The 15,443-nt window shown below is 43.1% G+C and overlaps 1 protein-coding gene across 3 annotated transcripts in view; it reads left to right on the top strand.

Annotated features, from left to right (window-relative positions):
* The first annotated feature begins 6 nt into the window (after nt 1-6).
* Nucleotides 7-15,443, top strand: part of TRDMT1 (tRNA aspartic acid methyltransferase 1) — an 82,193-nt gene continuing 66,756 nt past the window's right edge. Inside the window, exons 1-4 of one of the 3 annotated variants that reach the window (XM_029954835.1) lie at nt 7-159; nt 7,244-7,480; nt 8,729-8,834; nt 13,291-13,359. In XM_029954835.1, coding sequence (XP_029810695.1) covers nt 8,807-8,834; nt 13,291-13,359 — 97 coding nt within the window. In that variant the 5' untranslated portion in view covers nt 7-159; nt 7,244-7,480; nt 8,729-8,806. Of the gene's footprint in view, nt 160-5,086; nt 7,481-8,728; nt 8,835-13,290; nt 13,360-15,443 lie in introns of those variants that run through there. The other 2 variants (XM_029954834.1, XM_029954838.1) reach the window with 2 other exon arrangements.

Raw genomic sequence — 15,443 nt, 5'->3', positions numbered from 1 at the left:
CTGGGAAATGTCACCGGTCCTTTTGACCTATTTCCAGAAGAATTAGTGCAATCGGCCTTCCAGTGAGGGACATACAACTGTCTACAGAGCAAACAGAGCAACAGTCTTCGGGTCCAGGGCACCAGGAGCGTTCACATTCCACCACCCAAATCTTTCTAGGTAAATCACTCAGCTGAAGGGCCATTGTTGCAGTAAATGCAGAATACAGTGCTTACCCTGAAGGGAGACAAGGGAGGAAAGGCCAGCAGGTCTTACCGTGATTAAGCAGCAATTTAAACATCTGGGGTTTTGTTGTGTTCTGTATTTAGAATACACATTGAGTACCAGATGGATTCACTACAAAACAATTGTAAAAGTCTGCAGTGGATAGTTTGGAGAAGAATGGTAAAATCCTTCCCACTGTTTGTGTGTGTGTGTGTGTGAGAGAGAGAGGGCGAAGTCTGTGGGTGTAGTCCTGGAGGCTACCTGGCATTTAAGAAAAATAGTTTGGGACCAAATTCAGGGTTTATCCTAGTTTCTTTGTACAAGCCTCTACTAGGTAATATTTTGTTTACATCATCTCAGATAGCTCTGGCAAGTGGCACTGCCAAGGTCAAGCTGCAGGACCTTTGGTGCATAGCTCCCCTGCTGTGGGTTTCCTTTATTCTGTCCTGCGCTGGGGACTGTGGGGCACGCTCAGGGAGCATTCCCAGCACTCCATGCCCTGGCAGACTTGCTCTGTTGCTCCACGAGAGCTCTTTAGCTAAGCCACTGCCCAGCACATGTCACCATTGTGAGTGTGCCTGGAATTTTTAGGATGAGAAGCTGTCTCCCCGTGGGAGGAGGCGAGGGTGGGCCCTCCTCCCTCCTAAAATGCTGATCCCAGGGCAACGAGATGGTGCTGTCAGGGGATGCTTGCGGACTGACTCACCATGGAACATGAGGCTCTGGTGTGGTGTGGCAGTGTGCCCTGTGGGTGACCACAGCAAATTCCTCGGGGCTATGGTGACTTCCTCTGGGACGGACTCTGGCCTTCCTCATCATTTCTAGGGTACTCCATCTCCTTTCTAACCTGTCTGCAATCCGTCTTCTCAGGCAGGCCCGTGAGACAGCTAAAACTTGCTGTTTTAGCTCAGGCACTGTAACAAAATACCGTACACCGTAGACCGTGGGGGCTTAACCAGCAAGGGTTCATTTCTCACAGATCTGGAGGCAGGAAGCTCAAGATCAAAGTGCTGGCAGATTCTGTGCCTGATAAGGACCTGCTCTTTCCAGTGCAGACAGCTGCCTTCCTCCTGGGTCCTCATGCAGTGAAGCCAGAGCAAACTGTGGTCTCTTCCACGTCTTAAAAGGGCACAAATCCCATATGGGGGGCTCCACCATCAACCCCTTATCTGAACCCAATTACCTCCCAAAGGCTCTGTCTCCATGTACGGTTGCGTTGAAGATTAGGGCACAAACTATCCATCCACAGCGTTTGGCATAAAGCGTGCATGCACACCCACACCCACACACACACACACACACACACACACACACACACACAGAGGAGCCGGTGTGCCCTTTCTATAAGAAATTGCCATGGTTAGTGGCGGACTGTAGAGTGTCAAAACGTGGAGATTCCAAAAACATCTTTCATGTAGAATGACCGAGTCTTGGGAGAGAATCGGCTTCATCCAGAGATACGTGTGCCTAGCACGGTGCCTCAGCCAGGGGACGGCAGGCACAGTCCCTCTATCGGAACCAGCTTGCTGGGGGGTGAGAATTAATCCTGCTACCTCTGCACGTCGCATTCTCAGTCACCCCTTAGAAGTAAACAGTGCGCAGACTCAGCTTTACATTTTCATGTGTATTTCATGAAAACGTATCTCAGCAATGTTTTTAAATGCCGGACCATGAAGCTGCTCCAACAGCACATAGTAAGGAGTGGGGGTAAAGAGAGACACGGCGGTAGAGCTCAGAGACCAGGCGTAAACACGACCAAATCTAGAGCCCTAGCAGCGGTTTGGGAATTTGCAAGCTGTGGTGATGTCAGCTGAGTTGGGCCAATGTGAACTGACAGACCAGTCAGCCATGTGCGTAGGGGAGCTTAGTGGCCTGGTGGGGGCTTTAGGAAAGCTGGATGGCAGGAGGCCATGCCAGCAGGGCAGCCACTAGTAAGATCGCCTGGAGGGAATGTTAGAAACGAGAAGGTGGGTAGAGTGAGACGTGAGACACATGGCAATGCGAGGAAGGCGTGGCAACAACGATAATAATAATCAGTAATATCCTAAGTGCTTTAATTTGGGGGCCTGCTGGAAGACGGGAATTTTGCATGCATCTTACATAATGTGCTGGCTGCCTCTTGCAAGGTGGACTTGATGGTCCATTTTACAGCTAGGAGTCGGAGACGAGGGCTAACCATTTGCTCCTGGTCCCACTGGGACAGCGGGGAACAAGGGGGCATGGTTTCCTCCTGGGGCATTTCCAACTCCAAATGCTCTTTTCTTTTCTCTTTGCTTTCCTTGAGGGTGAGGTCTTGCTTACTATCAAGCAATTCAATTCGCAAATATTATTTAGGGCCCTATGGCGTTCCAGGCACGGAGGAGACAGGGTAATTATCAGATTATGCTGTGAAGCGGCAGACTCTGAAAGGAGCTTGGCAGGCGCTGGGAATGTCACACTTTATGTTATTCAGAGGGTGCAACAGTGGTTCATAGTAGATACGACGGGAGTTTGGTTTTCTCTTGCTCCCTAGGTTGTTAACTTTGAGAGTTATGCATTTTCACCTCGATTTCTTTCCATCTCTTCAGAGGCATCAGATCCAAAATTGGATTCAGCTCATGTCACACCCTAAAGGCCACCAACCCCAGCAGCTTCCCCTCCTAACATCTCTGTCCAGGGCAACTCACCATGTCACCAGGATTGGAAACCGACATCACTATGGCCACTGCCTACTCTTGGGTCACTCAGATCCAGGGGACATCCTGGCTCATTGGTCCCTGTATCCATCCACTCCTCGGTTTTGTGGCTGTCACTCGTCTAAGCCATTTTGTGTCTTACCTCTGCAGTGCCAGAGCTGGCTGCCCTGCCCCCAGACTCTGCTCGCCCCTCCCAACATGTCTGTCTTGGAGCCACGAACTTTTCTTAATAACTACATTCCTAAGACTCCCTGAAGATCCAAAGTGAATCACTTATTCCTTCATTAGGATGTAAGCTCCCTGCGGGCAGGGATTTTTCTCCCTTTGGTTCACTAGCCTATCTTCAGTGACTAGGGAAGCCTGGCATGTTTGTTGAGTGTGTATGGATTAATGTGTGAGTCAATCACGGAAGACAGAAGGAAGAAACGAAGGGAGGGAGGGGGCTAATACTCTAGTGCTATTATGTTCAAACACTGTGCTGGTTGGTCACTTTGAGTGGAACTGCATTTAATCCCTACAGGGTATTATGATCCACAGATTTCATCCACTTTCTCAAAAATCTGTTTATTGAATATTTACCATGTGCCAGGCGCTCTGCTCGACACTGAGGAAAGTGAACAAGGCACGTGTAATGCAGGCCCCTCTTGGAATGTAGACTTGAGTTGTGTGGGCACATAGGTGACCCAGGGATGCAATACTAAGGTAAAGGGACAGACAAAGGGATTACAGTTTGCAATAAAAATGACGAAGGAAGCTAACATTTTGCTGCAAAAGAGGTTGAGGCTTGGGGAACCTGGGTGGCTCTTTAAGGTAAGCATCTGATCTCGGCTCAGGTTATGATCTCACCTGAGGTTCATGAGTTCGAGTCCCGCATCAGGCTCTCTGCTGTTGGCATGGAGCCTGCTTCAGATCTTCTGTTCCTCCTCTCTCTTCCCTGCCCCGCTTGTGCTTTCCCTCTCTCTCAAAAATAAATAACACATTTTTAAAGAAAGAGGTTGAGGCTCATACGACTCAGCTGTGTCCTTTGAAAGCCGTGCCCAATGTGCACATCCATCCTTACTTCCTCACCAGACCATAGTTTCAAGGGGGCCCTAAGCTACTCTCTGTTCCACGAATATACCACATTTCTCCACGCTCAGGTCTTTTCTCATATTCCATTCAACTGATAGGTGTCCTCATTTTCTACACTTTCTGCAGTGCTTCTTAGTTCAGGTAAGTAAGAAAGTGCTCATGCCTGCAGGGAACTCCTAGCCTTGTGAAAGGATTAAGAACCACAGAAAGAGCTGCAATGTCTAGTGGAATGTGGCGAATGCTCGATGGAGATAGGAATGAAACACTAGGGGCTTTAGAAGGAGAAATGATCATATCCCCTTGGGAGAGACCAGAAAATATATTTAGAAAAGGTGGTATTTGAAGAATGGGTACAATTTTTATAACTTATCATGGTAGAGAAAGAATGTTTGAAACTGATGAACCAGGCTAAGAAAAAATCACATAGAGAGCAGGGTGTTGGGAGCGGGGTGGGGGGTGGAGGTAGGGGTGGGTGGGGAGGGGAGGCATTGAGGGAAGAGTAGGAATCCCAGTATGGCTGGACTGTCAAGATGTTGTAGGGGACACAGGAATTGACAGCTAATATGGAACCACACGTTGGAGGATGAAATGCCAGAGAGAGAGGAGTTAACATTAATGTGGTGGGCGGTGAGAATTCACTGCCATTTGTGCTAGGAGAAAGGCATGCTCGTGGCTGTACTTTGGGAAGATTTTTCTGGCATCAAGGGGATGGACTGAGGAGACCGACTTCAGGGCTCTTTGCAGGAGATCAGGTGAATGGTAAGAGGAGCCTGCCCTTGAAGAGGGGAGGGGTGGTGTCCAGAGTAGGCACAGGGGGATGACTGTTCCAGGCCATGAAGTTAGAAGACAAGCATGTCAAAGAGCTCAGAACTTTCTGGACAGTACCTGAGAGAATGGATGCGGTATACACAGAAGAAAAAAATATGTGGTGGGAAACTAATTTCAGCTGAAAGAGAATTCATTCCTATCCTCTTACCTGGAAATATCTTCCCTTCTGTAGTTGATACAGGCATCTGGGTGGCTCAGTTGGTTAAGCGTCTGACTCTTGATCTCGGCTCAGGGCATGATCTCAGGGTATGTGAGACTAGGCCCCTAATCAGGCTCTGCACTGCTTAGGATTCTCCCTCTGCCCTTCCACTGCTCACTCGCTCTCTCTCAAAATAAATAAATAAACTTTAAAAAGAATAACAAGAAACCTCAAGAGGAAGGTGACGTATAAGCTAGATCATGCCATTTTTACCCTCTGTAGCCCTTTCAACCTGTTTACATGAGTTAATGTCAGTTGCCTTATATTATTCCTTATCTGATTTGAGTATGTTGGTCTGGTTTCCACAGTTGGTGTAAAGTTGGAGACCTCTTCATTATCTTCTAGAACAGTTTCTAGAGTTCACAGAAAATGCTTTAAAGACAAATTCCTAGAGATCTTTCTAGGGGAAATAAAAGCAGTCCGTAGTTTCCCCTTAGAGCTATTTATTCCTTAACAGCTTCATCAAAGTCCAACGTACAGTCCGTGATGAAGGAAAGAGAAGATGGTGACTATGGAGGAGGGAGAAAAAGACATTCATTAAGAGATGGAGGGAAAACCTAGTGCAAAAAAACTCAAGTTGATGGGAGACAAAGATGTGAAGCCAGATTTTCTATATTGCTTCGCTAGATCCAAAACACAAAACAAAACCAGCCCAGTTATAAAAACCAGATCTTTATTTGACAGAGACCTGTATGATACTGTCAGAGTTGAGTTATTGGCCAAGTGAGATAACCCGGAAACAAGCAGGTATTCTCTCATGGCCAATAATGATGTTTTCCCCATGTTTCAGGCTAGAGAAGGTCTTTCCGCAGCCAGAACATTTGCCAAGGGCATTGACATCTTGGGAAGTCATTCTGCCTATTTTGAGGTCACCTAGATTCTGAGTGGTGGAAGTTTTTTTCGGGTGATACTTTATTAATGAGTCTAATGATAATAACTGTTTAATAGCAAGGTTTTCTTTTCAAGAACTGAACATTTTTTTTCAAAGTTCCGATTTGTCTTTATGGTAACCTGTGAAGGTGGAACAGAAGTATATTGATTATCTATAGAGCCATAATGTCTTTCCTGTAGATTTGGGACAGATCAGAGAACTGTATCCCACTTATCTCAAAACTGACTAATGAATTGACCAATCCTTCCAAAAATGTGGAGATGTTTTAGTTCTGGCATATCACGTTCACTTAGCCAGAGAAATTATTGCCTTCAGAAAAAATGGATAATGCATTGACTTTTGGATATGTTTGATAAACTCAGTGTTTAAAATATGTCCCATAAAACATGGGTCTTTATCCATGCACAAAGATCATTATGATTTGTAGAGATCAGAAGTGAAAATCAAAAGACAAAGTATTAGAAAAACAGTAAACACATAAATCAAAGTAATCCTAAATGCAAATGGGAGGAAATCTAAGTTGGCATAATGATAAAACTATGCAAGGCAAAAGATTAAGAAAATTCATTAAAATTATGAGAAATAACTATGAAAGACCATTTTGAGTTGAGAGCTCGCTCCACAATTGTACTACAATGGTTTCCAAAATGTTGAGTACGATTTTGTATTTCTGATTAGCTAGTGCTGAAAATATGCCCTCTAATGTGACTCATATGGATAATATGGAATAAGGACAAAAATATTATGGAACTTGAGCTTAATATAGATTAAGTATGTTTTCTTCACATCCTAAATCATGAAAAATTATTCTGATACAGTATTGTAATTTCTTCATCTGTCATCTCTGGAACTTTGGGAGTTCTGACACGTGTGAGCAGAATACAGTACAGAGAGATTTGCATGTCAAGATCGCTGACTCTGGGGTGTTTTTCACAGTTCTTGATTCGTGGACTCTAAACAAGGATAATGGTAACCAGGCGTACCATGATATCATTACCTAAATCGGAGCCTGGCCCAGATGGGAAAGCTAATGGTAATCACGAGACCGTGCGTATTTTGAGTGCCTACTATATGCCAAGTATAAACTTATTTGCCATGTGTTAACTTACGGAATCCTCAAAACAGCCCTGTCATACATATGAAGAAACTGAGACACAGAGAAGTAACTTACTCAAGCTCACACAGCCAGGAAGTGGCAGACCTGGGATTTGAACCCAGGACTTCTGGCTGCAGATCCCACACTCTCAACTTCACTGTACAATCTCACACGCCGTGGTATTTTTGCACTACTATTGGAGACATGCCCAAGTCTCTTTGCATTCTTATCATAGTCTTATCTCTTTGCGCGTGTCTTCTTTTCCTGTTCTGATACAGCACTAGAGCACTTTTTGATTCAGAGAATATGGAGCCCTTAATGAATCATCAAGATGCCCATGGACATTTTCAGGGGCTTTCTGCAGAGATCTCATTTTTTAATTCTGACTCAACCCACCAGAATGATTTGATACTTATGGCATATGACTTCTGCCTACAATTATAAGAATGAAAATCCTCAGCCGCATCTGCTAGGGGAGAAGAAATAAGCCAACATTTTTGGAACACATAGGCTCTGTAAGTAAGAGCAACTTCTACTTACTCTCTGTTTGAATTTTAGGGAGGATTTATTAACACTTAGGGTGCTAATATTGAACAGGCCACGCATAATGGGAGCGTTTGGTGATATGGGAGATTCACAGATTACATGACAACTAAGATTCTCAAGGACAAACTAAACAGTGTTACTGAAGATACATATAAGCCTCCTACTCAGGCAGGACACTTCTTTTTTTTAAATTTTTTTTCAATGTTTTATTTATTTTAGAGAGAGAGAGACAGCTTGAGCAGGGGAGGGCCAGAAAGAGAGAGGGAGACACAGGATCTGAAGACAGGCCCCAGGCTCTGAGCTATCCATCAGCACAGAACCTGATGCGGGGCTTGAACCCACTAACCGCGTGATCATGACCTGAGCCAAAGCTGGACATTCAACCGACTGAGCCACCCAGGCACCCCGAGACATTTCTTATGCAATAAGAATCTTACCGCTTTTGCATATCAGATTTTTCCAAGTAATGCTCATCCACACCAGCTCTTTTAAAATAGAGCATCCTTAAAGCATCCCACATGTACAAGGGCAAGAGGAAGAAAGTCCCATTGTAGATCCAAGGGGACAAGAATGCATGCAAGTGCTATAAACCTGATGAAATTCTAACTTTATAGTGGCACAATTACTTAACACATCGGATTATTCTGAAGAGAACCAAAATATTTTGAGTCCTGTGTGCCAAGATCCCCGTTGTGTGCGAAGGACATGGGAATGAATAAAACCCCTTTCTTGCACTCAGAGGACACCGAAAATACTTCTCTCTTCTCTGCTAACTCTTTTTGTCTCTCAGTCTACCACACTGAGATCCAGTTCAGCCATTTCATCATGCCCCCACTCAAGGTTCCAAGTGCCTTGGTGAAATAACATCAACTTTACCCTGAAGTCCGTGGAAATATGAAGTTTACTGTTTTGTTCTCCCTGATAAAAGATATCATAGTAACTAGTTGCTGGGTGACTGCATAAAACACAAGCCCCAAGTGCAGCCAGGAAGAGCAGTTAGCAATTAAGTAAAGGAAATGACTAGTGGGTTTGAAACTCCACACGCTGCCCATGTACTTGTTAGCATAGGGAGGCATCGGGGTTGCTGAGGCAACTTTTATCACTAAGGAAGTCGTTTTGGTGACTCATGCTCCTCCAGAACGACTTCTTTCAAAATCTGGGTTTTCAGTGACCTTCCCATTATGCTTCTGATTTTCTTTTTCTCTGGACTGTGACAGAAACAGCAACATTTGGATCACACGGGTTTATTCATTGGTAGCATATGATTCACTGGCTGGCTCATGTTTTGAAATTTAATGGACTCGGTGGAGATCAGAGTAAAAGGTCAGTATATTGCTATATGAAACGTCGACCTAAGCTTATTTTCTAAGCAGAAATGTTATATCTTATACTAACAACATTTCTTGTCAGTTATTTTTTGTTATTTAATGCAACACTGCGATTAAAAATACTGGTTGTAATCTTGGTAAGTAAACTTGAAGACTGAAGTACTTTACACTGGAACCTAAAATGCCTTAGTTTTTCCCCAGGGAGATGAACAATGGAATTAAAATCTCCACTGAGAATCATCTGGAGATGATAATTACAAAAATAAAGGAACGTGAAGGCAACTCCTTTGCTAGTTTCTCTCTTCAGATTAACTGCCTACCTGCCTGATGGTCCAACAGTATTTACTAACCATTTATATTTTTCTGTGTTAAAAAAAACAGTAGAGAAGTTGCAGAAGAAGGGAATTAATTCAAAGAGTTATAGGCTGATAGTGTGTTTGGGGAACGATATGGGAGAACTCACTACTGGGAATGAAAACTGGGAGCCACGTGTCTTGCCCAGTATCCTTTGCGGGACCAAATTTCAGTGTGGTCAGCACAAGGCTCACCAGGATCCTCATTACATCTTTGGTTCTAACCCCAGAAATCATACTGGAAGTCTCAAAATTTAGCTGTTTTCACTTTGCTTTTTAACATAGTCCATGTCTGTTTTTAATTCTAAGGCTGGAAAATCTTGAAAAAGACAATGAGTCATGGCAACCATTTCTTCTCCCTCCAGATAGGAGCCTTCAGAGTAGGGCGAGAGCACTGAGCACCGTTTGTGCCATTCATGAGCCTTAGGACCCCAGGCGCTATTCCGTGGGGCCCCTTTAAGGGGACATAGTAGAAGTGCTAGTCCCCTGGTTCTCAAAGTGTGGTACCCAGACCAGCAATGTCAGCGTCACCTGGTGTTTGTCGTAAATGCTCTCAGTCCCCACCCCGGATGCACCGAATCAGAACTCTGGAGCAGGGGCCCAACAATGTGTTTTTAAATAAGACTTCCAGGGGCACCTGGGTGGCTCAGCTGGTTGAGTGTCCAGCTTCAGCTCAGGTCATGATCTCGCAGTTTGTGGGTTTGAGCCCTGCGTTGGGCTCTGTGCTAACAGCTCAGTGCCTGGAGCCTGTCTTCAGATTCTGTGTCTCCCTCTCTCTCTGACCCTCCCCTGTTCATGCTGTCTCTATTTCTCCCTCTCTCAAAAATAAATAAAAACATTAAAAAAACCAAAATAAATAAGACTTCCAGATGATTCTGAGGAAGGCTGAAATCTGAGAACCACGATGCTAGTGCATTGTTAGTAGTTGTGGCTACAAAAAGGATGATGACTCTTTGTTTACAAGGAAATGAAGAATAAATAGAAAAGTAAGGTTTATCTTTTAGAATTCAAAAATAAAAAATTAAAAAGCCTGGAATTTAATTAGGGACACTGAGGGCTTGCGGGAACCTTTGCTTTCTCAGAGGAGGGCAATGTGACGACTAGGGAACTCTGAAATATATTGGCATGGTTCTGAAATTCTAGAATAAACCGTCGTGAGAACAGGCGTGGCTTTCTATCTTAGGACATAAATTCAACCCAGGTTTGTAAAATCCTAGAAGGCTCTTGTATTCCATTGGCTTTGCCAACTCATTTGCATCGTGAGGCCCCAGTTTTGATGTGAAAACCATATGCATTGTTCCCTGCCACAAGTGATCTCATCAGAATGAAGTCAGAGCTTCATGTGTAAGAGGATATGCAAAGTATTTTGATGATGGACAAAGGGAAGGATCAAGAGTGAGGATCAAGAATGATTAGTAGAGATATTGATGGCCAAGAGGTAGTTTAGAAGTTGATACAAAAACGGGTTGATATTTCAACTTCCCTTTGGTATATGCTTCCTTGAGCTGGCTCTGTTGTGTGTTTGTTTTTGATGTTAAGTAAATCACAGTTTTTAAAAGCTTTCCATCTTAGTTTTCCTCAAAAATACAGCATTCTTGATCCCCACTCAGAGGATTGTTGTGAGAATAAAATCAGATTAAAATATGAAAATGTGGTTTGTAAAGGTCAAACATTACACAGTTTAGATATTGTTGTTAGGATTGTTGGCATTTTAGGTCTGGGTTGAGGACGTTTTGTGAATGTTGACATAATGGCATCCATAGCTTGGGGATAAGTGCATCTGTCAGCAGATTTTATGATTACAAAAAATCGCTATGTTTACTTTTCTACGAATTCTCCTCCAGTGGAATGTTTTCATTTTCTCATGAAATGAGAGAGATCCACATGTGTTTTATTAAAGAAAGCAAGCCTGATATTTTTTAGCCTTCAAACTGATGAACTACATTTCACTCCTTCTCTCAGGGAAAGAGGACAGATTCTGGCAGGTCGTGGATAAGCCTCAGTTTCTTCATGTATAAAAGAGAGGTGTTGATAATTCAGAGGTGTGTGAAGATGAAGTGAGAGATGTATATAAAAGTACACAGTAGAGGGGCACAGGCTAAGCGCTCAATAACGTGGGTTGTTAATAGTGTCGTTATCGTTATTAAATGATAGCTTGAAGAGGGGCAGTGTGTCTGAATAGTCAAGGGAAGGAGAAAATAAGAAGATGAGGGGGCAGCTTGTGAAATGGCCCCATCATTTTGCACATGGACATTCAAGCAGGTCCTAAGACTTTCTTGATCACTCATAAATCAAACAATTCTCTGATTGTTGCTAATAGAGAAAATTCATCATAGTGACTTATAATCTGCCTGTCTACTTAATAATCAACATTTCAATTTTGCTTTAAAGTTCTATGTCTTCCCTCTCCAGGCTTGAGTGTGCCGGATACAAGGAAAAGGGAGTACTGAATTTCTCTCTCTCTCTCTCTCTCTCTCTCTCTCTGTTTACCAAGTGGTTCTCCTTGTACTTCCCTACCTTGCTGACTAAGGTCTCTTGCTGGTTAGAGTTAGAGCTCATTGAGAAGAGAAGAAGGGTAAAAGAAAGTTCTTTCTTGACAAGTGTTGTTGGTGATCTAGAATTTACACTGCTCCATTTGGCATGTGTTTGAAATGGGTCCTTTTTCTAGCAGGTCTTCTGTGGGGACTTATCATTGAGCTGTCTCATCCAAAGCGCTCTTGACACGCGCCTATGGGTTTGTATTTGGTCTTCCACAGTCCCAAGAAGTCATTCAGAAGTACACACTTTGCTTCTTTCCAGGGACTGGTCCTTCCCCAGAATCTAAAACAGCAGGTTCTCTCTTGTATGACTCAGATCTGGTCCAAGGGAAATAGTTTGCCTACTAGAACTCAGATTATAACGAGGGCATGGTTTTCAACTCCCAGGTGGCCCTCTGAAGCTCTTTGCCTTGGGCCTGAGGCGAGTGGCAAACAGCCCCAGAGACCTTCTGGGGAGAAAGGTCAGTCCACACAGCTCGCTGGCAACTTTCTCCAAAAACTTTCCTCTTCAACCATCTCCAACTTGTTTATACCTTCGGGTGGTTAGATAGCTGGTTGTAAGAGTTTTATGTAACTCTTTCTGGAAACTTTCCTCTGAAAACGTTGCATTGTACTGTTGTATTTCACTTTGGAAGGTGGTGTCTATGGCTTGCTACTTTACTTGAAACTTGCTTTAACTCCTATTTTAGGCAAAAAGGGAAATGATACTTTGGGGTGCTTTAACGCCTCAGAGAGCACCCCAAAATTGTGGGCACTGCCAGGGAGAAAATGGTTTGTCCGTGCAAGTGTAATTGGGATCCTCCTGAGTGGCCAAATCACAGAGTAAACCCAAAGTCAAATTTTAAATATAAATGAGTGGGTTTTTTTAGATATTCACATTTAATCTTTTCCTCATGGGTAGCTTTTTGTTTTTAAAGTGACTGAGTTATATGATTCCTGACTTCCATTATTAACCTTTGGGCTGACTTCTCTTATTGTTTTGGGATCTAAAATGTGTTTAAAAATGATGTTCAGCTGAAGTTAAAAAACTGTTAACTTTGATCAGTTGTTAAATACAATTCTCACTTGTATCTAAATAAACTCATCTTTAGACAAATTAAACAAAATATTTTATGTATTGTGCTTAAATTATCTTTTTGCATTGCAAGCATAACTTTTTATTTTTTATCTTTTTTTTAAAGTTCATTTGTTTATTTTAAGAGCGGCAGAGAGAGTGTGAGCAAGGGAGGGGCAGAGAAAGAAGGAGAATCTCAAGCAGGCTCAACGTTGTGGGCACAGAACTCACGTGGGCCTTGAGTTCATGAAACTATGAGATCATGACGTGAGCCGAAATCAAGAGTGGAAGGCTTATCCTACTGAGCCACCCAGGTGCCCTCAGACTAATTTTTTGAGTGAAAACTCACACATGGATGCATGTGGACAGGTAGACAGCTCTGGACTCAGGCCCCAAATTCTGTGACTGCCTTGTGGTAGTTCTGGGCCTGCGTGTCTTAGTACACTAAGAATATGGACTTGGACTTGAAATGTCACGTCAGCCCCATTTCTTGATGTGTTTTTGTAGCTACCAGGTGCTTTTGTGAACATTATATGGACCTTTCAGAACTTGCTGGGAATTTGAAAATTGGGTATGGTAAGTATTTGTCTAATAATTCTTAATATCAATTTGGTTATTTTTTCAAATGGGCTTGATTAGCATGGTGGAGTTAGGGTAGCAAAACCCTGACACAATGACTAAATACTCATCTATGCATCCATCCACCCAAGGGACTCCTTTTTTTTTTTAAATTAAATTTATTTTATTTTAAGTAGGCTCCACCCCCAGCATGGAGCCCAATGTAGGGCTTGAACTCACAACCCTGAGATCAAGACCTCAGCAGAGAAGAAGAGTCGGATGCGTAACTGACTGAGCCACCCAGGTGTCCCCAGGGGACTTCTAAAATATTAGAATTTTGTACTAAAATTGCCAGTAGTTAAAACTAAATCATCATAACAAATCATTGGCACTAATCTGAATAAAAAAATAAAGCAAGGTCCATATTTTGGCTTGTAATTATGAAAAAAGAAGAATATCTTATTTTTACTTGTTTTTAGTGAGTATACGGGAACAGTCTTGGCAAGGCCAGTTGCCTCGTGCCATAGTGTTCTTTTCTTTCCTCTCCTCCCATTTTGTCTTCTCTCTTCTCCCTGCTTCTTCCTTTCTTTGTTTTCCCAGATAGCTGGGAATGTGCTCAGGGAAGATGATGGTATTTAGAAAGAGTATCTGGATCTGTCAAACTTTGAGCCAATTTGAAGATACAGAGGCAAGAGTCAAAAAGGAAGGAAGGAAGGAAGGACAGAAGGAAAGAAAGGGAGAAAGAAAGAAATAAAGAAGAAAGAAGGAAAGAAAGAGATTCTTCTAAATCTTGTGCAGCACTGTAATTTATTTTTTGTTTAAGTTTATTTATTTTGAGAGAGTCATGGACAGTATGAGTGGGGGAGGGGCAGAGAGAGAGAGAGAGAGGGAGTCAGGGAATCCCAAGTAGACTCTGCCCTGTCAGCTTGGAGCCCCATGTGGGCCTCAAACTCACGGTACTGTGAGATCATGACCTGAGCTGAAACTGAGTCAACAGCTTAACTGAGCCACCCAAGTGCCCCATGTGTGACACTGTAATTTAAACAGGATTTAGTGACAACTCACTGCATGGTGTATCAAAGTTGATGCAAAGATGGTGAGCTGAGAGGAGCAGTATATTAGGCAAAGCAAGAGAGTGTGTGTGTATGTGTGCATGTGCCTGCGCGTGCACGTGTACGTGTGCGCGCACGTGTATGTTAGCAAGGTTTTAAAAGGTTTTATTAAATTGGAAGCATCAAGAAGTACCTGGCTGGCTCTGTCAGTAGAGCATACAACACTTGATCTTGGGAGTCATGGTTCAAGCCTCACCTTGGGCATGGAGCCTACTTAAAAAAATATAATACAAATAAACTGGAAGTCTCGAGATGAACTTGTGACTCTAAAAAGCTCTTCTGAGAAGCTAAACGGGTTAAACTGCCGCTGGTAGTCACACTCCCTCAAGCCGGAAGTTGTGCCAGAACATCTGACATGTTCCCCTCGCCCCAGGGCTCCTTCCTATCTCTGCCACTCTGCAGAGAGGCGTCCCAAGCAGACCTAGGGCTCATAGGGATGATACGAAGTTAGGATATAGTGTGTGGAAGAGGAAGCATCACAAACCACAGGGGAAGGGAAAACTCGATATTTCCGGAAAAGTTGGGTTTAAAACCTCACCTTGTACCACATATCAAAATACATAAAAAAAAAAAAATGAAACCTAAGGAAGAGAAGAACACACAGAGACATAGGATATGTCACAAAGGAAAACTATGTATATTTGCAGAGCATTTAATACTTTTGTGTCATAAAATATTATAAGCCAACTTCAATGGAAACTGATGAACAGGGAAGTGTTTTCTACAACACACGCGGTTGACGGCTTTATAATAACAAAAATAAAATTGTGGTAATTCCATAAGAAAGTCCTATTATGCCAGGAGCAAAAGAACAAATATGGCAATTGACCAAAGAAAAAATTACAGATGTCCCACAAAGATGTGATAATTCATCCTCGACGTTAACCGAAAAAAGGGAAAACAAAAATGGCACCCTATGTCATGCTAAGCGAAATAAGTCAGGCAGAGAAGGACAGATACCATATGTTCGCACTCATAAGTCTAACAGGA

This window comes from Suricata suricatta, chromosome 10 (assembly GCF_006229205.1).
Source record: "Suricata suricatta isolate VVHF042 chromosome 10, meerkat_22Aug2017_6uvM2_HiC, whole genome shotgun sequence".
In the NCBI taxonomy this organism is placed as follows: domain Eukaryota; kingdom Metazoa; phylum Chordata; class Mammalia; order Carnivora; family Herpestidae; genus Suricata; species Suricata suricatta.
The sequence above is the reverse complement of the archived record's forward strand: the minus strand, read 5'-3'. Positions and strand labels throughout refer to the sequence as shown.